The sequence below is a fragment of the Sorex araneus genome, chromosome 6 (genome assembly GCF_027595985.1).
Source record: "Sorex araneus isolate mSorAra2 chromosome 6, mSorAra2.pri, whole genome shotgun sequence".
Lineage (NCBI taxonomy): Eukaryota > Metazoa > Chordata > Mammalia > Eulipotyphla > Soricidae > Sorex > Sorex araneus.
Genome location: NC_073307.1, coordinates 20,777,004 through 20,798,947, shown reverse-complemented (window position 1 = coordinate 20,798,947; position 21,944 = coordinate 20,777,004). Strand labels below are relative to the sequence as shown.

The 21,944-nt window shown below is 51.5% G+C and overlaps 3 protein-coding genes across 3 annotated transcripts; 1 reads left to right on the top strand and 2 right to left on the bottom strand.

The window, feature by feature from the left end:
• The first annotated feature begins 20 nt into the window (after positions 1 to 20).
• Positions 21 to 6,438, top strand: WDR55 (WD repeat domain 55). Its single transcript, XM_004609934.2, has 7 exons — positions 21 to 1,697; positions 4,686 to 4,786; positions 4,877 to 4,964; positions 5,054 to 5,233; positions 5,317 to 5,416; positions 5,515 to 5,684; positions 5,764 to 6,438. Exons 1-7 carry the CDS (start codon positions 1,507 to 1,509, stop codon positions 6,086 to 6,088), a joined length of 1,155 nt encoding a protein of 384 aa, XP_004609991.2. The 5' UTR covers positions 21 to 1,506; the 3' UTR covers positions 6,089 to 6,438.
• Positions 6,439 to 6,640: 202 nt separating this feature from the next.
• On the bottom strand, positions 6,641 to 9,485 carry DND1 (DND microRNA-mediated repression inhibitor 1). Its single transcript, XM_055141984.1, has 5 exons — positions 9,452 to 9,485; positions 9,319 to 9,353; positions 8,717 to 8,834; positions 7,905 to 8,366; positions 6,641 to 7,183 (listed from the first exon to the last, which is right to left on the bottom strand). Exons 1-5 carry the CDS (start codon positions 9,483 to 9,485, stop codon positions 6,726 to 6,728), a joined length of 1,107 nt encoding a protein of 368 aa, XP_054997959.1. The 3' UTR covers positions 6,641 to 6,725.
• Positions 9,400 to 21,925, bottom strand: HARS1 (histidyl-tRNA synthetase 1). The gene is made up of 13 exons (XM_004609936.2): positions 21,764 to 21,925; positions 21,403 to 21,492; positions 19,645 to 19,764; positions 15,625 to 15,720; positions 14,872 to 14,997; positions 13,815 to 13,922; positions 13,615 to 13,713; positions 13,297 to 13,390; positions 12,731 to 12,858; positions 12,405 to 12,647; positions 10,878 to 10,994; positions 10,101 to 10,247; positions 9,400 to 9,847 (listed from the first exon to the last, which is right to left on the bottom strand). The coding sequence occupies exons 1-13, from the start codon at positions 21,851 to 21,853 to the stop codon at positions 9,776 to 9,778; spliced, it is 1,530 nt and encodes a 509-aa protein (XP_004609993.1). The 5' UTR covers positions 21,854 to 21,925; the 3' UTR covers positions 9,400 to 9,775.
• Between the last annotated feature and the right edge of the window lie 19 nt (positions 21,926 to 21,944).

Genomic DNA, 21,944 nt, shown 5'->3' with positions numbered 1-21,944 from the left:
TTTGCTAGTGAGGGGTGGAATGGGAGGGAAAAGGGAGGAATGACCTTTACTGGTGGCCAAGAGATGGACAGATGAATGGATTGAGTGATTGATCCCAATTGTCTGGATCATTTAGGTCTCTCTTGAGACTTACCTCTGGGCAGAGAACCTCTGGGCATTAGGGTCAATATAGAAGACTGCCAGTCTGATTCTAAGGCTCAGTCTTTTATTTATTTACTTTTAACTTTATTTTCAAAGAGTTGTTCACAGTAATTGGTGACATTCAGTATTTCACACCAATCCCACCATCATTACACCTTCCCACCACCATTACTTCAAGTTTTCCCATGACTATCCAAGCCTGCCCAAAGGCAGATGCTAAGTAATTTATTTCATATTGCTTATTATGAGTAATTAAAAATGATCCAAAAAGGTTTCCTTAGAGGAAAGTGGTTGAAAATATTGTATCTCATCTTGAAGCCATTTAAGTCCCTGTATTAAGAGATCATTAACAATGAACAACGAATTAACAAGAGCCTTGTGTGCGAATATATATATATATTCATATATATTCAAAACATGTGAGGTTTTTTTAATCGATTGGCTGTCTTCTACGTTACACCCCATCAAATGTAATGTGCTACTCTTGGTCTGTCATTGGTATGTAATTGAAATATTGGGCAGCCGCTTTTGTATCTGCATGCGCCTGGAATTCTAAAATTTTTTTATAGGGTGTTAGAACTGGAGTTAAAAAATTTTTTTTTTAACTGGACGGTGATTTTTCGGGTTCTGGAGGTATCTGCAGTGTTGCTCTCTTAGAGATTCATTTGTGAAGCCCAGGGAGATGGGAGGAGGGGCTACTACTACAGCTGGGTGAGGTTTGAGTAACCACAAGAATGACCCCAAGGGGCCAGAGAGATAGAACATTGGGTAAGGGTTCTTGCCTTGCACGCAGCTGACCCAGGGTTTAATGCAGATACAATATATGGTCCCCCAAGCACCACCTGGAATAATTCCTAAATGCAGAGCCAGGAGTAACCCCCGAATACTGCTGGGTGTGGCTCAACCCCCGCCCCAAACCAAACCCAACATGGAAATTGCTCCCATCTTTGTGGAACTATTGGTACCAGGTCTAGAACGCTGTCAGCTGCTCTGCCCTCTCCCAACTCCCAACTCCCAACTCCGGAGCCAAACTAGGAACAGGCAGGGAAGCATTCCTTTGCCCACAGCAGTTGAAGCGTCTGTGAGGGCTGCCTACTGTTCCCAAGTCAGATTCTCCGGTCTGGGTTTTTGCGGCTTCCTGACCAACCTGGTCAGGTTTCTCGTGGTTGGGTTTCATCAACCATTCAGGGATGACTGGACCCTCAAGCACGCGCTCTAAACCCGGTTTAGACTCGGCCACTTCGGGATTAGACCCGTCTTTCCGCTACGTCACTTCCGGCCCCGCCCCCGACGCGGAAGTGTACCTTAGCGGCGCGGCTCAGCTCCCTTGTGCCCCACTGCGCGTGACTCGGAGTCCTGTGGTGCATGGAAAACACGTGTGAGGAGAGGCCTGTGGAGGATGGGAGCGATGAAGAGGACCCCGATTCCACGGAAGCCTCGCCCCGGATCCGGGACACCCCGGAAGACATCGTGCTGGAAGCGCCGGCCAGTGGGCTGGCGTTTCATCCGACCCGCGACGTGCTGGCGGCCGGGGATGTGGACGGGGACGTGTTCGTGTGAGTGCAGGGGGCGTGGTGGGCACTGCCGGGGAACTGCCCGGGACGAGCTCCGCCGGGATGGAGCTGCAGTGAAAACGTACAGGGAGACACGTTTTGTCGGGCTCACCTTAACTTGGCTCCAAGCCCCAGACGAAAGGTTCCTTGTTAGCCGCTGCCTTTCCCTCAATCTCTTAACGGTTTCAAGTCATGCATGTCATAATTTGAGTACCTGTCTCCTTTAATGTTTATGAAACTTTTTTTGCCCTATCCCCACAATAAATTTTTACTGTGAGAAAAATTGCTTTTACGTTCTGTGTGATGTACTCTGATATCTTGTGATTTTATTGTTATTTGGAGCTCATGAAATCTGGTTGCAGTGCACTAATGAGTTATGATTGGAGCCAGGGAAACTGTTATGGAGAGGAATGCATAGTCCGTTTTGTTTGTAATTTTTTAACTCCTGTTTAGAGCCCAGGGCAGGTGCTCAGTACACGTTCGATTTTGAATGAAAGATGTAGGCTGGAAACTGAAAATGGATGTAAGGTTTAAGTCAGAAACTGGACTACCAGGTTTATGAAATGAATTCAAACCTCATTTCAAGTCGATTTCAGTATTTGCGTTTTTAAAAAGTGGTGAGAATGTGGCTTAAGTGGTGGAGACATTTCTTGCTTTTTTTTTTTTTTTTGGGGTCACACCCAGCGATGCTCAGGGGTTACTCCTGGCTTTGCACTCAGGAATTACTCCTGGCAGTGCTTGGGGGATCAGAGGGGATGCCGGGGATTGAACCCGGGTCGGCCGCGTGCAAGGCAAACGCCCTACCCGCTGTGCTATCGCTCCGGCCCACATTTCTTGCATGTTTTGAAGCACAGGGTTTGATCCCCTGCACATGTCCTGTCTCTCTGCACCCTTGCCTGGGTTGGCCCCTACAGCAGTACAAAGTGGGGGTAACAATAATACCTATCTTGTAGAGGGGTGCGTGTTTAGTACAGCATCTGAGTTCACAAATGTGGGTTCCCTTCAGCAACTCTCCATGTGTTGAGGTTAGCCATTTGGAAGATACCTGGTACCTCTATTTTTCTTCACATATGCACACAACCCCTTTGTTTCAGTGCCTCTTCCCTACTCTCAATTGCTGCCTTCTGACTGGCCTCTCCTGTGACATTCTGAAATTTCTTTCCCATAGGATTAAATTTCCCCTTAATCCTATGGCGGGATCAGTGCTGAGGCAAGCACTGGGGATACTGGTACTTCAGATCTGAGCTGGCAAGCACACTCCACTCCACCTCCATTTGGTTGGTCCCCCTTCCAGCATCCCTATATGGTGTGGTTAATTGGGACTCTTTCTAGCTCCGGCAGACTGAAGAGCCCAAGAATCTTGCCCTAATGATTTGTTTTCCCAACTTCCAGAACTGTACTTCATTAATTTAACAAATACGTATTTTGGGGCCTCCACTGTGACCCAGACTTAAGTTTGTTTAGGCTTTATTATTTTTTTGGGGGGGGGCGTACAGTTGGGCCACACTAAGTGATATTCAGGGACTATTCACAGACTAGCTGTGTTTTCAGGCGTCACTTCTGATGGAACTGGGGTAGGGTGACCATATGTGATTCTGAGGTATTAACCAGAGTTGGCAGCATGCAAGACAAGTGCCGTACCTCCTGTACGCTCTCTGGCCTCTGGCCAGTTGTTTGATACTTTTTGGTTGCTTGATTTGGAGGTTGAGGGGGAGTTTGGGCCATATCTGACAGTTTTCAGGAGTCATACCTGGAAATGCTCTTGGGACCATGAGGTGTTGGGATCAAACTGGGATTGGCTACATTCAAGTCAGGTGCCTTAACCCCTATGCTATCTCTTTGCCCTTGTTTTCTTACAAGAGTTCATAAGGCCACTTCCATTGGTACTTGACTGGGATATGTGGTGCTTAGGCAGGCTCGTTGCTGCTTGGGGGTGATCAGGGCCATACTTGGTTTCGGGGACCATGCTATGCTGGGCACCAAACTTGAGACTGTCCATCTTCTTGGCCAGACTGTAATTTTTTTTTAAAGGATGATTTTTGCAGGGGGTGGGGAGTGGCGATGGGGGTTGGAGGAAAGGTCAGGAAAATGAGGTCACAAAAATGGCCTGTATAATTTTTTTTTTTTTGGCTTTTGGGTTCACACTCGGTGATGCTCAGGGGTTACTCCTGGCAGTGCTCAGGGGACCTTACGGGTTGCCTGGAATCAAGCCTAGGTTGGCCGCTTGCAAGGTAAATGCCCTAACCACTATCACTCCGGCCCAGCAAAAATGTATTTTGAATTAAGGTATATTAATTAATTGAAAAACACCCTAACATTTAGAATTCATAGAAAGTAGAAAAATGAGTATTCTGGAGATGGCTCAGTGACTTAAGGCAAATGCAAAGTTGTGAGTGCAAACCCTGGTGCCACCACCTGTGATGCCCGGTTGGACTGAAGGTGGCTTAAAGCTTGGGGGGGAGGGGGGAGAGCTTGCCTGGCAAGTGAAGACCTCCAGTTCAAACCCCAGTGATGCCTGCGTGCATTCAGGTGGCCCTAGCTGCTCCGTCATTAGGGACCTGCAGCCAGAAAGGACCTACAGGATGACTTAGTGGCTTGGAAAATGTCCGTGTCAAGGTGTGACCCTGAGCTTAATCTTTGGTACTGTGCTTGCAGCGCTGATCCTGACCGCCCTGTGGTCTGGTGTCCTCAGGGAGGGGAAAGTGTGGAAAGGGGCAAGGGAGATGTCTCAGGGGGCTAGAGCACATGCTTACCATGTGGGAACCCGAGGTGTGATCCCCAGTGCTGTTTGGGGTAATGCAGGGAGTAGTCCCTGACCTTAGTGTGGCCAAAAGACAAAATATGAAAAGCAGAAAAAATGGGATAAGCTCTTTGAGTTTGGAGATGTTTAAGTAGGAACTCCTGGGTAGTTAGAAGTTGGTGACTTGGTCTCTATGCTCCATGCATTCCAGGTGGGGCCTGGGGTCATTCATGTTTCTCTTGTCTCCTCAGCTATTCCTATTCCTGCCAAGAAGGAGAAAACAAGGAACTCTGGTCCTCAGGTCACCATCTCAAGTCCTGCCGAGCCGTTGTTTTCTCTGCAGACGGGCAGCGTGAGTGTCTGGAAGGCAGCCAGCAATGTTTGGTGTTGGGAGGGGAGCAGTGGGCAAGCAGCACCGTGACTGGCTCCTTTTTCCCCCTAGAACTTGTTACCGTCTCCAAAGACAAGGCCATCCATGTGCTAGATGTGGAGCAGGGTCGACTAGAAAGACGCATTTCCAAGGCTCATAGGTAAGGGGACTAACCACTACTGCGGTGAGGGGTAACGACCAGTAGGCCGCAGGGAATGAAGATGCTACAGGTCTGGATTGTGTCTCCAGTGCCCCCATCAACAGTCTGCTGCTGGTGGATAAGAATGTTCTGGCCACTGGGGATGACACAGGTGGCGTCCGGCTCTGGGACCAGCGGAAGGAGGGCCCCTTAATGGATATGCGACAGCATGAGGAGTACATTGCGGATATGGCTCTGGACCCAGCCAAGAAATTGCTGCTGACAGCCAGGTACAGCCTAGAGCTCCCGCTTCTCTCCCTGGGTGAAGTGTCTCCCTGGAAGTCTCTGACCAGACCTGCTGCTGTCTCTGCAGTGGGGATGGCTGCCTTGGCGTCTTCAACATCAGGCGACACAGGTTAGAAGTGCTTTCCGAGCCTCAGTCTGGAGACCTGACCTCTGTCACCATCATGAAAGTACATCTGGGGAGGAGGGACGGGTGGGGGAGGGTGGAGGGTGCAAGGGACCTGTTCTGACAAGCTCCACACACACAGTTTTCCCCATTTCTCTGAAGTGTGGGAAGAAAGTGGCCTGTGGCTCCAGTGAAGGTACCATCTACCTCTTCAACTGGAATGGCTTTGGGGCGACAAGTGACCGTTTTGCTCTGAGAGCCGAGTCGATTGACTGCATGGTTCCCGTCACCGAGAGTCTGCTGTGCACCGGCTCCACCGACGGCATCATCAGGTAAGAGAAGCCAGCACGGCCCTCGGTCACGCAGGAAGGCCAGGCCTGGCCAGCCAGTACCACATTCTCTCTCTTTCAGGGCTGTGAACATCCTGCCCAACCGAGTGGTGGGCACTGTGGGCCAGCACACAGGGGAGCCTGTGGAGGAGCTGGCCCTCTCCCACTGCGGCCGCTTCTTGGCTAGCAGTGGCCATGATCAGCGCCTTAAATTTTGGGACATGGCCCAGCTGCGGGCTTTGGAGGTGGACGACTACCGACGGCGCAAGAAGAAAGGAGGGCCTCTCCGGGCCCTGAGCAGCAAGGCCTGGAGCCCAGACGACTTCTTTGCAGGACTGAGGGAGGAGGGAGAGGAGTCCATGACTCGGGAGGAGGAGGAGGAAGAGAGTGAGGATGATAGTGACTGAGTCTCAAGACAACTCCCCACTATCCCTTCCTGGGCTGCTGCCTCCCCTGAGAGGTTCTGAATCGTCACCATCTTGTGGAGACCTGGGCACCGAGAGTGGGAACCGGCATTTCTTACAGCATCTGCTCGCTCTGCCGGAGTTCGGCAACCCACAGCTGGGCAAGACAGCACGGACACAAGGTGTACGACAACCATGGGTTTAATATAAATACACACCAGCACAGAAAAACTCAAAACCGCGCATAAATCAAAAACTGGAATGCCACAGGTGGGGACAAAAGGCAGCTTTCTGACCCTTTTGGGCTCAGCCTGCCCCCAAATAAAAGCCAACAATGGACAACCCAAGAAAATAACAAAGATTCATGCTAAGCTATTAGGGGAATGTGAGGCGGGAGTGGGTACATGATGTGTGTCTATCACACAGTGGCCAAGGAAGACCCTGGGGTCACACCTAACTCCTCCCCTGGGTTGAGAGATGGGTAAAGCCCTGCCCACTGCCCAGCCAGATGCCAGCTGCCCCCAGCTAGGAGGCTGTCAGGCTTAGGGCAGACCCCGGGCTCCTCTTGGGATGAGGGGGGTGGCTGCCCAGGCCTGCTGAGCTTTGCCTCCTTGTTCAGGCTCCCGCGGGGAGGATGGGGTCACTGCTTAGGCACGGCATCTGCCTCAGCCTCAGAAGACTGCAGGAGGCTAGACCCGCACTCACTCATCGCCTCCAGCAGTCGCAGCGACACAGCCTCCTTAGCAGCCTCGTGCACCTCCTGCCCTTCCTGGGCTAGCACGACCCAGATAAGACCACTGAAGGGCACTGGGTGGCCAGGGATCACCACCTGGTACCAGAAGCGGTGCCAGCCAGTATGGCTTGTGCCCAGACACTTGGTAAGAAACACTGGACTGCCCAGCTTCATCCGTTGGCACAGAAGCTGCAGGGCAGCCCGAGCTCCTTGGGACTCAAGCTTGGCATTAGCCAGGCCCAACTGGCTGCCCTCTGGCTGCAGGCACCGCAGGGAGGGACCCACTAGCTGCTGGCGGAGTCTCTGCTTCAGGTCTGGCTTGAGCCACTCCACTGCTACCTGCTCCCCACAGAGGCGTGACTGCCCTGAGGAAAGACAGACAAGAGCAGGTCAACTCCTGGGGCCAAAGTCCCCAGTTCCTGTGAGCCCTTAGAAGCTGGGTTGTTTTGTTTTTTGTTTGTGGTGGGGGAAGGGGTGCATGGGGTCACCCTTGGCTCAGGGGTCTCTCCTTGCTGGGACAGGGATCACATAAGGTGCTGGGGATGAAATCTGGTCCTCTGCTTAATTTTGAACTTCCCCATTTCCCTGAGATGTGACCTTGGGCAAGTACTGTCTCCAGGCTTCATTGTGTGGCTTTTGTAAAGAAGGTATAATACAGGCTACCTTTTTCTAAGCCTTCTTGGAGGAGATGCAGGCTTTATGTGCTAAGTAATTTGAGAAAGCTTTTTCCTCCAGAATAAAAGGTAGGCTCCACAGATAAAAGGCCTAGATCCCCTCGGGCAAGTCAGTGTCTCACCTGCAGTCTCCTCACCTTTAAAGGCCACCCTTCAGTTTCTTTGAGATGCTGAATATTCAGTCAGGAGATCAGGGAAGCCTTGATTTAGGTAGGAGGTGCCAGGTTGCAACACCATACATTTAAAAATCAGCTCAAATGCGTAATTAAAGACTACCCACTCTGGCCAGTTTGGCCCCCAGTCTTGCAGCCTCTCCCACCTTAGTGGTAGTGCTTGGATGTGTTTGGCCTCAAACCACGGCCCCTACCCCCAACTTCTCGCATCTTCCGCGCCCCCCTTTCGCCCCTCCTACCTTCCACCAGGGCCTTTTTGGCCATAGCGGCGGCGCGGTGGGAGCTGAACTTGAGCAGCGCCATCTGCGCGGGCGCCGGCCCGGGGCTGGGCAGCAGCAGCGCCTCCTGCAGGCCGGGGCCCAGCGGCTGCAGCGCGAGCAGCAGCGCGCGGCGACTCAGAGCCTGCGGCAGCCCGTCCACGCTCAGCTCGCACTTCTCCGTGCTGCGGCACACGAGCAGCGGGCAGGACGGCCGCAGCTGGTGGTTGTGCAGCGTGGCGATGGCGGCCTGGGCGCCGCGCCGCGAGCTGTAGCGGGCATAGGCGAAGCCGCGGTTCAGGCCGCTGAAGGTCATCATCAGGCGGAACTCGTAGAGGCGGCCCACGCGCTGGAACAGTGGGATCAGCTGGTGCTCGTACACGTCCTGCGGCAGCCGCCCGATAAACACCTCGGAGCCGGCGGGCGGCGGGCTGCCCACCCAGCCTGGGGGAGAAGGGTGGGGAGGGGCGCCGTCATTCATCAGGCTGGCTGCGGGTGGGGGACCAGGGCGGGAGGGGCTTTGGCAATCATCTGTGAAAAGGGTCGAGCTCGGAAGCCCGGGTCAGGGCACAGAGATGCAAGCCCCGGGGGCTGGCAGAACCGGGGCCCTTTAAAGACCGGCCCCTTTCGTGGAGGGGTGGTGGGCGCTGAGACAAAATCTCCCCATCTGCTGGGGAGGCGGAAAGGGAAGCCTGGGGTCCTGACCTTACAGCCCACCCCTCCTCCGCTCTGGCCCCTCCCCCAAAGGGGGCCGTGGAGGCCGTCGCGGCAGCGGTGGGAAGGGGCTGCCGTACCTGGGGGTGGACCGCCGTACTTCCTCTGCCCGTTCACCTGCACCAGGCGGATGCCCGTCTCCCTGACCCACGCCTCCAGCGCCGCCTTGTTCTCCGGATTCACTCGCTCACACCAGAGCTGCAAGCCAAAGGGCAGGTGGGAATGGCGGATCGCACGGCGTGGCCCCCACCCCCGACCCCACGCGCACGCCGCACTGGGGTCCCGCTGCCCCAGCTCCTTAAGCAAAGGGGCGCTGGGTGACGCTCTGGGTGCCAAGCTCCTACCTCGCACTCCCGCTTGGACTGCATGGCTCTCCAGCTGGTCCGTGGCCACCCCCTTTATAACCTCCTCCCCCAACTCTGTAGCACTCTGGAAGTTTCCCTACCTCTCCAACCTCCCCCCCCCCAACAGCGCTCATTGGCCCGGGACGCGACCCCGCCTCCCCGGGGGGCGGAGGCCCCCTCCGCACGTGAACCGCAGGGAAGCACCGTCACAGGTGTGGCTGGACCCCAGGTGCCCAGAGCTCTGCCCCGGGCAAGGCCCCCGGGCAGCTGTCTCCCCAAGAAACACCCGCAGTGGGCCAGAACCTCCTGGTACCCTTTCACCACGCCTAACTGCTCACCCCTTCGCCACCACTGGTGGTCCGAGTGGGAGGCCCTGACCGATGCGGAAGGCGAGATTGGCAACATTGATGCAAATAGGCTCCAGTAGTTTAGGCATTTATTGGACCTTTGGTGGTGTTTGCGGGACTTTGCGCCTTCCGTTGTAGGGCGCCGCAGATGAAACCATTTTAGGCCCCTTCCTGCAGCCAGGCCCGGGGAGGGAAGGGCTCATAGGACTAAACCTCTTGGGCCTTCGATGCAAAATGGCCATTCCCCACCCCCTCAACCCCCGCCCTGCCGCCGGTGGCTAATTATCAATAAAATAATCTTAATTTTTTAAAAAGTCTCAATTCTGGCCGCTCTCCGGGTCTCCCGGCTGGGACAGATCCAGGCAGGCTGCGGAAGGTCATTGCCAAGTTCCCTGTCTTGGCCTCACGCAGTGTCAGTCCACTTTCCCTCTGCGGCCTTGCTAGTCGGTCAGCAGATGCACAGGGGCTGGCTCGTTCTCCGTTTGATCTCGTCCACCAGGTCTTCTCTCCGGACATCCACCTGGCGGGGCGGGGGAGGTGGTATGAGCACTGCCTGCTCCACTGCCAGGGAGGGAGCACATCTTGCTCTCCCTTGGGGTCAGCAGGGGACAGGAGCCCAAGCACTGCAGGTAGAGGGTGTTTCTGGGGGGAGCCCAAGAGCCAAGAGGTGCTTGTGGAGAAGGCGCTGTGCCACTATCTGCCCAGTCTTAATGGGCACTGGCCTGCCAGAACAGCAGACATCCCTCCCGCAGCCTTCCAGCTTGCCCCCTTACCTCTTCCCTGCTGGCCACTGAGCGGAGCTTGATGACCCCTTCCTTGAGCTCCTGTTCACCGATGATGGCCACCAGGGGGATGCCTGTCTCTTCGCAGTACTGCAACTGATTCAGTAACTTAGGGTTCTTCTTGTAGAGCAGCTCTGCCTGCGGGCACCAGGGCAGAATGTGAGGCCTAGCTTTGCTGTCCTGAGGACAATTTCTGGGGGACCTAAGCTGGCACCCTGCTCTTAGCTCCCTCCTAAGAAGTTAGAGTCATGGCACCATCACTAAGGGTGAGTTTGCTTGCTCTGTGTGTGTATGTGTGTGTGAGAGAGTTTGCTTGCTCTGTGTGTGTGTGTGTGTGTGTGTGTGTGTGTGTGTGTGTGTGTGTGTGTATGTGTTGGTAGTGGGGAGGTGGATAGGGTTTGGGTCACAACTGGCATCGATCGCTCAGGTGCTACTCCCAGAGACCAGGACCTAAGCTGGCACCCTGCTCTTAGCTCCCTCCTAAGAAGTTACGAGTCATGGCACCATCACTAAGGGTGAGTTTGCTTGCTGTGTGTGTGTGTGTGTGTGTGTGTGTGTGTGTGTTTGTGTTGGTAGTGGGGAGGTGGGTGGGGTTTGGGTCACAACTGGCATCGCTCAGGTGCTACTCCCAGAGACCAGGCGGTGCCAGGGACGGAACCCAGGCTCCAGCATGCCAAGTATGGGCTCTAGCCCTTTGGGTTACCTCCCCAGCACCAAGGGTGCGCTCTGCTTTAGACTGCCGGCATTCCCAGAGCCAGCCTCCTCTACCTTGATGCCAGCATCCCATAACTCCGCAGCGAGCTTCAGTCTCTCCTCCAGCAGCTTCTTCTGTGCAGAGGCCACAAGCACTTGTGTCTCTGTGGTCCGCACCTTCTCCTCCAGTGCCTGGGGACAGGACAGAGGAGAGTCAGGGAGCTGGGTAACCCTGGACAACACCTTCAAGGGACAGAGTGGGTTCCTGTCAGGATTCTAAGACCAGCCCTGGACTCAGTGAACTTCACCAGGCCAGGGGCCAACCACCTCCTCCAGCTAATGTGGCAAAAGGTAGAGCTGCTGAGAGAGAGAAGAAATGAACTGTCTTGCCTGTACACATGACTGGTCAGAGTCAAATAACACGAGGGAAAGGCAAAGGGTGTGGATGTGTAATAACTTTAAGCTCATCTCCCCCTGAAAGAACATTCACACAGATGTGCCACTGTGAGCCCACCCACCAACCCTGGCAGTGGAGTTCCCCCTTACTAAGTGCTCACTCAGGGTACCACCAGGGTGTTGGGGGGGGGTTGGGGAGGGTGTGGATAGGGGTATAGGGAGAATGCTGCTGTTGTCCTTATCTTTTTTTTTTTTCTGGAAAACAACTTGCACATTCTTACAACACAACCCGCCCATCAGAAGAGTGGCCTCAATTGGGAAACAAGGGCGGTTTCCACTCTAAAGACAAAGATGAGCGCCTGGCATGACGTGGCCTGAGCACTCCCTGGGGGTGAAGTGTAAACAGCCACATAGGAAGGGGTGAGGTGATGAAGGGTTTCTCTGGTGTGACCTAAGGTGCCAGAGTCAAGTCAGCGTTCTGAGGGGTCCCACTTAGTATCACTTAGAGACACTAATGCCGCTTTGTGCTAGTAGCGCTGTCTGGATCCACATTCTGACCCTGCCTTTCATGATTCACCTTGTCATTGGCTCTATAATGCTTCAGGTCCCTTGTCTGAAAAATGTAAATGCAAAAAGTAGCTCTTGTCAGAGCACGCTTGTGAGAATTTTATTAGACAATGCGTGAAAAACATTAAATACTGCCATTGAAGATGATCGGGGTCTTTGAATAGACCCGCTAAGATTTCTTTCTTTTTTTTTTTTTTTGTTTTGTTTTTGGGTCACACCTGGCGATGCACAGGGGTTACTCCTGGCTCTGCAATCAGGAATTACTCCTGGCGGTGCTCAGGAGACCATATGGGATGCTGGGAATCGAACCCAGGTCGGCTGCATGCAAGGCAAAGGCCCTACCCGCTGTGCTATGGCTCCAGCCCCAAGACCAGCTAAGATTTCTGAGAGCCCCAGGGAAGCAGGGACCAGAGCAAAGGAGTTTGTGCAAAAAGGATCAAAGATCCATAAAGCTGGCCTCTAATGGGGGCTGGGGAGATCAGCAACCACCGTTTCTTCATTTTTTGGGCAAATATGCTCCCTGCCTCCTAGAGATCAAGGAAGATCATGTGGAGCCCAACACCTACCTGTCGACTGTGTTTTGAGAGGGAGGTGTGGGCCCCACATGATCTTCCTTCATCTGCTTTCCCCAGAACTCACCTCCAGCCTCTGCTCCACAATGGAGAAGATGCGCTCCACTCCAACGCTGAGCCCCACGCAGGGCACCTTGCGCCCTTTGGGGTCAAACATGCCCACCAGTCCATCATAGCGGCCTCCAGCGGCGACACTGCCCACACCGAGGGGCTCTTCCCCTTCCCTAGCTGGAGTCTGCAGCAGCACGGCCTCATAGATCACGCCCGTGTAGTAGTCCAGCCCTCTCGCGAGGCTCAGGTCAAAGGAGATCTGTGGGGAGAAGAGCAGGGGTTCACCCGTGAGGGCCCAGCCCCGGAGCCCAGCGGAGGGCTGCTGGCCCCAGCCCAACTCACCTTGTCAGCAACGCCAAACAGGGTCAGGTACTCAAACAGCAGCTTCAGGTCTCCCAGGCCCTCCAAGGCCTGCTTGTTTTGGGACAGCTTCGAATCCTGAAGCAACTGGTCAACTAGGGATACCCCACCTGGAGAGAGACATTTGTGAGCCAGGCTGACAAGAAGGTGAAGGAAGGAGGGCTTTACCTTTCTGCCTGGACTGTGCCATGTTCTCAGCACATACTCCTTTCCCTTCTCTCTCTCCCCCCCCCCTTTTCTTCTCTCCAACACACACTCTCCCTTCCCATTTCTCCTATACAAACAACACAGTACAGCTAACCCTAACCCTCCCATCTGTCTGTCTCTTTCTCTCACACACACAGACTCCCATCCCTAACCCTCACACATATGTGCACATATATACATTCTTTCCCCTCTCTCTCACACACACTCCCTTCCCTTCTCTCCCTGCCATTACACACACACACACACACACACACACACACACACACACACACACACACACACACACATGTTTAAGCGCTGAGGGCAGTGGAGAGCTGCCGGAGACGTGCTCTATTCCTTACCATGCTGCTGGACGTAGACCCCGATGCTGTCGGCCACTTCAGGTGCAAGGCCCTTTTCCCCCACCATCTCATTCTTTACTTCCTCCCAGGACACCTGGGCAGAGAGACACCAGTCAGGGCCCATCCCCTCAACAGCTCCCCACACAGAGCAGGTGGGGGCCCTCCTAGAGCAAGAGGTGGGGATTGTGCAGAGTGCCCTGTAGCCTTGCCCCCGAGATGATGTTCCTGTTAGATCAGAGCTAGGCCCCCCTTTCTCCAAATCTTGTTTTTTATTAGACAGGGCAGGATGGTGGAAGAGTCTGGCCTCTGGGTCATTACCTTGTCCAGCTTGTCCACTGAGGAGCAGATGGTGCGGAACTTGCTGTCTGGAACACCACAGATGGCAAACATTCCGTCTAGGATGCGCCGGTCATTGACCTGCAGGAAGCCAGGGTGCAGTGTGGCGGGACGCCCTGAGCTGGGGCCGCGGGGGCCGCTGTAGGCCCAGGCGTGCCCTCCCAGCACCATTCAGCTCTGACCTTGATCAGGAAGTCACCGATCTGAAGGGAGCTCAGGATCTCACACATGATTTTCAGGCACTCTGCATCAGGGATCATGGGGTCAAACTGGCCAGCGATGTCAAAGTCCTGCGGGGAGAAGAGTCAGTCTCTGCAGTGGGAACTCCTAGGAGCTCCGTTCTCCGAGGCCTGGCATGCGCAGAGGCGCAGAGCCGCAGCTTCCTCTTTGCTGCACATCAGGCCACCCCTTGGCCAGTCCTGGTTTCCTTTTCTTCTACTGGCCTACCCCATTGTTATCTCATTCATCTACTTATTCCTCCCTCTGCTGTGAGGCCTTGTCCTGACTCATTCTCTAGTCATGCAAAAGCTCTGGCTCCATCTGGATGATGTGACACCTCCAATCCAATTTCCCCATCCTTTGCTGTGATCCTATTATGTATGTGCATAATAGGACCACAGCATCTTCTCCTGTGTGAGGGCAGGCCCAGGTGCCAAGTATTCAGGAGTCACTCCCAGTGCTGGCACCATGTGGTGCCAGGGAATGATCCCAGGTTCCTACGTGCAAAGCATGCTCTCAGCCCTCTGTGTTCTCTCTCCACCTGTTTGGTTTACTAGAAAGAGCATTAATGGCTAATCTCATTTTTCTTTTTCCTTTTTTTGGGGCGGGAGGAGGGTACAGGGGTTGGGTAGCATTTGGCCACACGACGTTGTGCTCAGGGATTTTTTCTGGCTCTACTCACGAGTCACTTGACAATACTTAGAGGACCAGATGTGGTGCCAGGGATCAAAATCAGAATCAGTCATATGCAAGGCAAGTGCCTTAACCCCTGTATCATCTCTGCAGCGCTCACTTTGCCGTTCTCATTCCTATGATCTTCTTGGGTATTAAGGTTACTCACATATAAAATATAGAGAGCAATTCCTGTCCTCCCCTGTCCATTGGATCTGAATGAAATCTGTGTGAAAATACTACAAAAGGTAACATTTCTGGGACATTCAGTTTACTCAGGACACTATAATTACTCAATACTGTCTACTGCTTGAGCCAGGGCCCATCTTGCCCCACAAACATACTCACACACTGGTAGAATTCGCGATAGCGCCCCCGGGTCATTGCTGGGTTATCCCGCCGATACACTTTTGCTATATGGTAGCGCTTGATGTTGGTCAGTTTATTCATTGCCAAATATCGAGCAAAAGGAACCTGATGACAAAGAGTTAAGGAGAAAGGCCCTCCTGACACAGCCTGAAGATTGATTATCCTGTTTAGATTATCCTGGTTACACCCTAGAATGATGTGAATCCTCCCTAGGCCAGGCAAAACCAACCCCTTAAGATGAACAGCACTGTGGACATCTGAAAGAATCAACTTTGTCACCACAATGGGTGGCGGAGGTTTCAGAAAAGATTAAAGTGACTTTCTTTTTGATGGTGTCTGCCCTGGGCTCTGTGGAGCCTGACAGCTGGCCTGGCAGACTGACCAGGAACAGAAAATGGGCCACGTGTACTCTCTGACACAGCTTGGAGGAAACGAAATGTGCTGTGGGCCAATTACGGAGAACTCTGTGCACAGAGCAGGGCAGGGAGGCTTTCTGGAGCCAGCGGAGCTGTGAGAGACAGAATGCAGCCCAACATAAGGCAGGGGCCTCACTCAGCATGCTGACTTCTCAGTCTATGTGCTGTTGAGCCAAGTCCTGCTCCCGGTTTAAGGAAATAACCCCTCTATCGTCAAAGGAATCTTACTGGGTTCCACCTGTGTCTGACTGTCCACAAACCAGAGGCTATAAACAACCCCATTCAAAGCGTCGATAACCCGAGTCTGAAAAGATACGGTGAGGTCATAGCGAAGGGACAGCAGCTCCCCACCCTGGTCCTTCAGATCGTAGATAAGCTTAGAGTCTTCCCCATATTTCCCAGTCAGTGTTTCCTGGAGAAAACATAAAGAAATGTGGTCACTATGATAAATTTAGCAGTAAAAGAGAAGTGCTGAACACAAAAGACACAACTTTGATACCATTAATTTCACTGTGTCCATATTTCTGTTCTCTACCCTAAATGCTTACCTATTTGGTGCAGTTACAACCAGAATGAACACTAATGCTTGTTTTTTTTTTTTTTTTTATCACTTTTCCACTTTGAGAGTTGAACCGTATTATTATTTATTTACTTATTTTCGGGTTTTGGGCCATACCTGAAGTGCTCAGGGCTTACTTCTGACTCCGAGCTCATTCCTGGTGGGCTTGGGGACTTATGTCGTGCTGGGGATTAAACCCAGGTCAGCCACATGCAAGGCAAACAAAAGCCCTATTTGCAGCCCTATCCTCCCTGAAGCTTTATTTTTGCAGCTGCAAAGAAAGCAGAGAGATCCAAGGGCTAGAGTACGTGCTCTGCACGTGGGAGGCCCAGGTCCATCGCTGGCAATGTGTAGTCATCAGCAGTGACCCTCCTAAGACTGAGCCCAAGAGGGAAGAATAAACAAAAACACAGCACAATATTCAGTGAGAAACATCATCCTAATGTTAATCAAATGTTAGGTTATTCCTATTTTTAAAAATGTCTCATATTTCAGCATATATATTTGGGCATTAAAAATTTATTATTTTTTTTTTATTTTTGGGTCATAACTTGGCGAAGCTCAGGAGGTATTCCAGGTAGTGCTCAAGGGACCATATAGGATGCCAGGGACTGAACCTAGGTCGGCTGTATGTAAGGCAAGCACTTTACCCCTACACTATCTCTTTGCCCCCTATTCAGGCAATTTTTTTTTTTAAATTGACAAATGGAGACAAATGCTCCACTACGGAGCTCCATTTCCAGCCAATATTAATATTATAGATAGACAGATAGATAGATAGATAGATAGATAGTTTCTTAAACCACACTCAGCTGTGCTCTGGGGTTATTTCTACTTATGGGCTTTGGGGGAGGGGAGGTATCTTCCAGTGGTACTATGGGGACCAGATAGCACAGGGATTGAACTTATGTCTCCCGTATGCAAAGCATGCAGTCAGCCCACTGAGTTTGTCACTCCTACTTTACTTTTTTATTTTTATTGTTTTTTGCCACACCCAGTTATGCTCAGGGCTTACTCCGGCTCTACATTCAGGGATCACTCCTGGGGACCATATACAGTGCTAGAGATGGAATCCAAGGCAGCTGTGTGCAAGGCAGGCGCCCCACTCACTCCAGCCCCAGCCTATGCTATTATATATTTTTTTGTTGGCCATTCATATAGTGCCCTGAGGATTGTGCAGTACAAGAGATCAACCAAGGATTCCCACTGGCAAAAGATCTGCTCTAGCCCTTTGAGCTATCTTCCCAGCCCAATAAGAACTAGTTTATTATTTAAGGAATGTTTAAAAATTATTTTCTGGCTTTGAGTCACACGGAGAGCACTCAGAGGCTATTACCAGAGGGGCTTTGGGCTCCATATGCAGTTCCCAATAAGAAGTGTTTTATTTTTATTTATTTTTTATTTTTTGACTTTTTGGGTCACACCCGGTGATGCACAGGGGTTACTCCTGGGCTCTTCACTCAGGAGTTATCCCTGGCGGTGCTCAGGGGACCATATGGGATGCCGGGAATCGAACCCGGGTCGGCCGCATGCAAGGCAAATGCCCTACCCGCTGTGCTATTGCTCCAGCCCCCCAATAAGAAGTGTTTTAGATGAAGCATGTGTAAGGATTATTTGAGGAATGGGATTTTAACTGCAATTTAAAAAGAAAACAAACACTATGCGGCCTGAGCAATAGTCATTTGGATAGGGTGTTTGCCTTGCACATGGTCAATCCCCAGCATTCCATACGGTCCCCTGAGTACCACCACAAACAATTCCTGAGTGCAGCACCAGGAAACCCCGAGCATCTCACTGGGTGTGGCCCCAAAACAAAATAAGCAAATTCAAATAAAACAAGCAATGTAACTTCATTTGAAATTAAAGGCATAAAAAGAGACAGCAGGGAAAAGCTCAAGAAGAGGGAAGAGGGGCTAGAGAGAAACTGCTCAGTGGGTTAGAGGCACAGTTCCACGTAGGAGGTTCGAGATTAGGGCCCATCAAGACAAGAGTGGCTGGGAAGGGAGTGTGGCTTAGCTACAGAGCACTTGCCTTGCACATGTGTGAGGTTCTAAGTTCAATCCTAGGTACTGCAAAGTAAATAAAGAAAGGAAACTCCTGGGGCTGGAAAGATAGCTCAAGGGCTACAGCATATGTTTTCCATGCCAGGAGCTTCTGCTTCTCTCCCCAGCACCGCCTGGTTCTCTGAGCATTGAACCCAGTCAGCACATGCCTGGACCACTAGATGTGGCCCAAAAGTTCTGGGGAGGGGGGGAAAGAATGTTTATATATATGTGTGTGTGTATATATATATATATATATATATATGTGTGTGTGTGTGTATATATATATATGTGTGTGTGTGTGTGTGTATATATATATATACACATATATATGGAGTGATAGCACAGCGGGTAGGGCATTTGCCTTGCATGTGGCTGACCCAGGTTCAATTCCTCCGTCCCTTTTGGAGAGTCTGGCAAGCTACCAAGAGTATCCCACCTACACGGAAGAGCCTGGCAAGCTCCCCATGGTGTATCCAATATGCCAAAAACAGTAAAAACAGGTCTTACAATGGAGATGTTACTGGTGCCCACTCGAGCAAATCGATGAACAATGGGACGACAGTGCTATATATATTTTATATACATTTTATATAAATATATATGAATATATATTTATATATAATCTCCTCATCAGCCACCCTCCAGAACTCATGGCTGCTTCTCCCAGAAGGGAGCATAAAATGAGAACCCCCATAACCATGCCACTGGACTCTGTACCGGGGTGCCCCAGAGGGGTGCGGCTGATCCCTCCCAGCCCCAAGGGATCCAGACCCAGCAGCCAACCTCCACTACCCCACCGCCGCCACGCTCCAGGCCGCTTTCCACATGCTCGGGCCGAGCCTCATGCATGAGTGAACATATTCCTGGGCTTCTCGGACACTTCACGGCCACAGGACACATCATCATAAAGAGAAATATATATAAGCCTCTTGGAAAGCCCGGCAAGCTACAGAGAGTATCCCACCCACACAGAAGAGCCTAGCAAGCTCCCCGTGGCATATTCGATATGCCAAATACAGTAACAATAACAGATCTCATTCCCCTGACCCTGGAAAGACCCTCCAATCGTTGGGAAAAACAAGTGAGGAGAAGCTGCAAAAATCTCAGGGCTGGGATGAATGGATACGTTACTGGCGCCCGCTTGAGTAAATCGATGAACAACAAGATGACAGTGATACACACACACACACACACACACACACACACACTCCCTTTCTCTCTCTCTCTCTCTCTCTCTCTCTCTCTCTCTCTCTCTCTCTGTCTCTCTCTCTCTCTCTCATACACACACATACTTTATATGTATGATTTGCATGTTTCTAGCAAACATTTCAAGTCCAAGGAATGTAGTTTTAGGAGCCCTAGCTCTTCTACTTCTAAGACCTCATTAGGAAGACACTGGCCACAGCCAAGCTGAAGAAAATGCAGGTCTGTCCTTCTAAGTCAGTCCCTCTCGTTTCTCTGCTTTGTCCACAGAAGGAAATAGACCTTTGGGCCTTCATTCTCACCATTCCCTTTTTTTTTTTTTTAAATTTTTGAGCCACACCCAGCAGTGCTCAGAGCTTACTCCTGGCAGGCTTAGGGAACCATATGGAGTCCTGAGGACTGAACCTGGGTCAGCCATGTGGAAGGCAAGTGCCCTACCCACCCACTGTACTATCTGCACCTCATACTTCCTTTCTAATTCACAGACCCACTCTCCAACCAGGCAGTCCCCTTCTCTGCTGTCTCTCACCTTTAGTTCAAACACAGGCGTATCAATCACTTCAGCACCGTGGCGCTTGAAGCAGCTAATGATGACATCAAACACCTTCTCCCGAACTGCCATCTGCCGGGGACTGTAGTCTCGTGTGCCCTTGGGGTTAAAATCAGCCAATCAATCAGAGATGGAACTTGAAAGCAAAGAATAATGTCTAGATGTCGATAATGAAAAATATGAAGCATAGATTTTTCTGCAGGCAAATTATAAAAAGAGCACAAATAATTTCTTATTCATTACCAAATCAATTTGTTATCATCTAAGTCCTGTTTTTAATTAAAAAGTATAGCTTTTTAATTTACTTATACTTTTTTCTTTTGGGGGCCACACCTAGTGGTGCTCAGGGTTTACTCCTGGCTCTGTGTTCATGGATTGCTCCTGGCAGAATTTAGGAGACCATATGGTGACAGGGATCAAACCTTGGCTGATGTAAGGCAAGTGTCTGACCTGTTGTACTATCCCTTTTAGTTAGAACTAATTTAGTTCTATTTCCAAGGATTTTTTTTGGTGGGGAAGGGAACCCCACACTCAGCTGTGCTCAGGGCTTATTCCTAGCTCTATACTCAGGATCACACCTGGCAGGGCTCAGGGGCTTTCTGGGATGCCAGGGGGAGATTCTGGGTCAGCCACGTGTAACTACAGTGTTTCCAGCACCTATATTTTCTTTACCTTTTGAAGGTGTTATCTAAATATAACTCCCCTTAGGGATTCAAAATTCACACACATTCTCTGAATATCATTGAGTTCCAAGCATCTAAGCTCAGCCTCTCAGGGTAAATGTACCACCCGAATACCCAGAAGTCAGCAGCAAGTACAATTGATAAATGAATGAACTGTCAATGGAACCAGATGAGGGAGTAAGCTGTTCTCTTTATAGAACTAAAATCCTGGAGCCTGACCTAGGAATGGCCAAACTCATTCCACTCTACTCTCCCTGTTTGGTTCTGGAAACTACCACTATTTTTTTCCTGAGTCTAGGTTTCCATTCTCAACTTACAATCTTCCCATCTTACAATCTGAACCATCTGCCTCACACAATCTTCCCCTTGCTGCCTACTGATCTGTTATTACTTCACCATTTTTTCTTTCAGGGTAAGGAACTGCCCCACCCCCACATCCCATCCCCACCCATTTGGACACTATTCATGGCTCTGTACTCAAGAGTAACCCTTGGTGGCGGTCTGGCTGCCCACAGGCAGCTCCCGGGGACACAAACCAATGTGCTATTCGCAAGGCAAGTCCCTTACTATTTCCATGATTTCTTTAGGGAGAAATAAAGAACCTCCACCACCACTCCAGCCCCATGAGCCGTTATTTGTCTCAGAACATACTTGTTAATTTTATATATCACCTAAAGCAATTTGTAATTACATATCCAGGAGTGTGAACTTTTTTCTACCATTGTTTTCTTTAGTGGAATATAAGCTCCAGGAGGGTAAGCTGTTCTTCACCACGGGGTACTCCGTACTTGATACAGTTTTAAGAACTGAGTAAGTACTCAGTTAATATTTTCTGAAAGACTAGCAGTAACTGGCCGACACCCTTAAGCACCCCGCTGGCCTAGTTTCTGTCATCACTTAGCTCTCCCAGAATGACACGCGGAGGTCAATCCGGCCCAACAACTGCAGTGTCTAGTACTTCTGCTGCTCCTTCGTGATCTGGTTCGGGAAAGCAGACATACTTATCTTTGCGAGTGACACCTGTCTCACTCGCCACAAAAGATATAGTATTTACCTTGGGAGTTTTGAGTACAAACTTCTGTTTCCCTTCATCTGGGCCCAGCTGTGCCTTCAGCTGCAGTAATTTCGCTACCTCCTCTTCGATCTGTAGAAAACGCAGGCGCGGGGCTATCAACACCAGCCACTCCCTCCCTCCCCCGCCATTCATTCAGTCTAAGTCCCTCATCATGATCTGCGGCCGATCTCTCTCCTCCCAGCTGGCACTGCTTCTCTCGGGTCCCAGTCGGGTTATCTCCCCATGCAGCCGGTGCTCCCTACCAGCACGGCCCCTTCTCCCCACATCCCTATCCTTCCTGTAGTCCACTCCAGCTGTCTATCCTCCCTGGCCCTGCTTTGGCCTGATACTTGGGTCGCACCTGCTCGGCGCTGGCCTTCTGCTGCTTGAGGCTCCGCACGCGCTCCCCCTGAAGTCGCACCAGCTCCTCTAGCGCCCCACGTTCTGCCATCGTGGTTGCTAAGAAGAACCGACAGCTGTCCGGGCCGGCGGTACCCGCCGCAGTCTAGACTCGGATGACTTCCGGCTATCGAGTTGCCAGC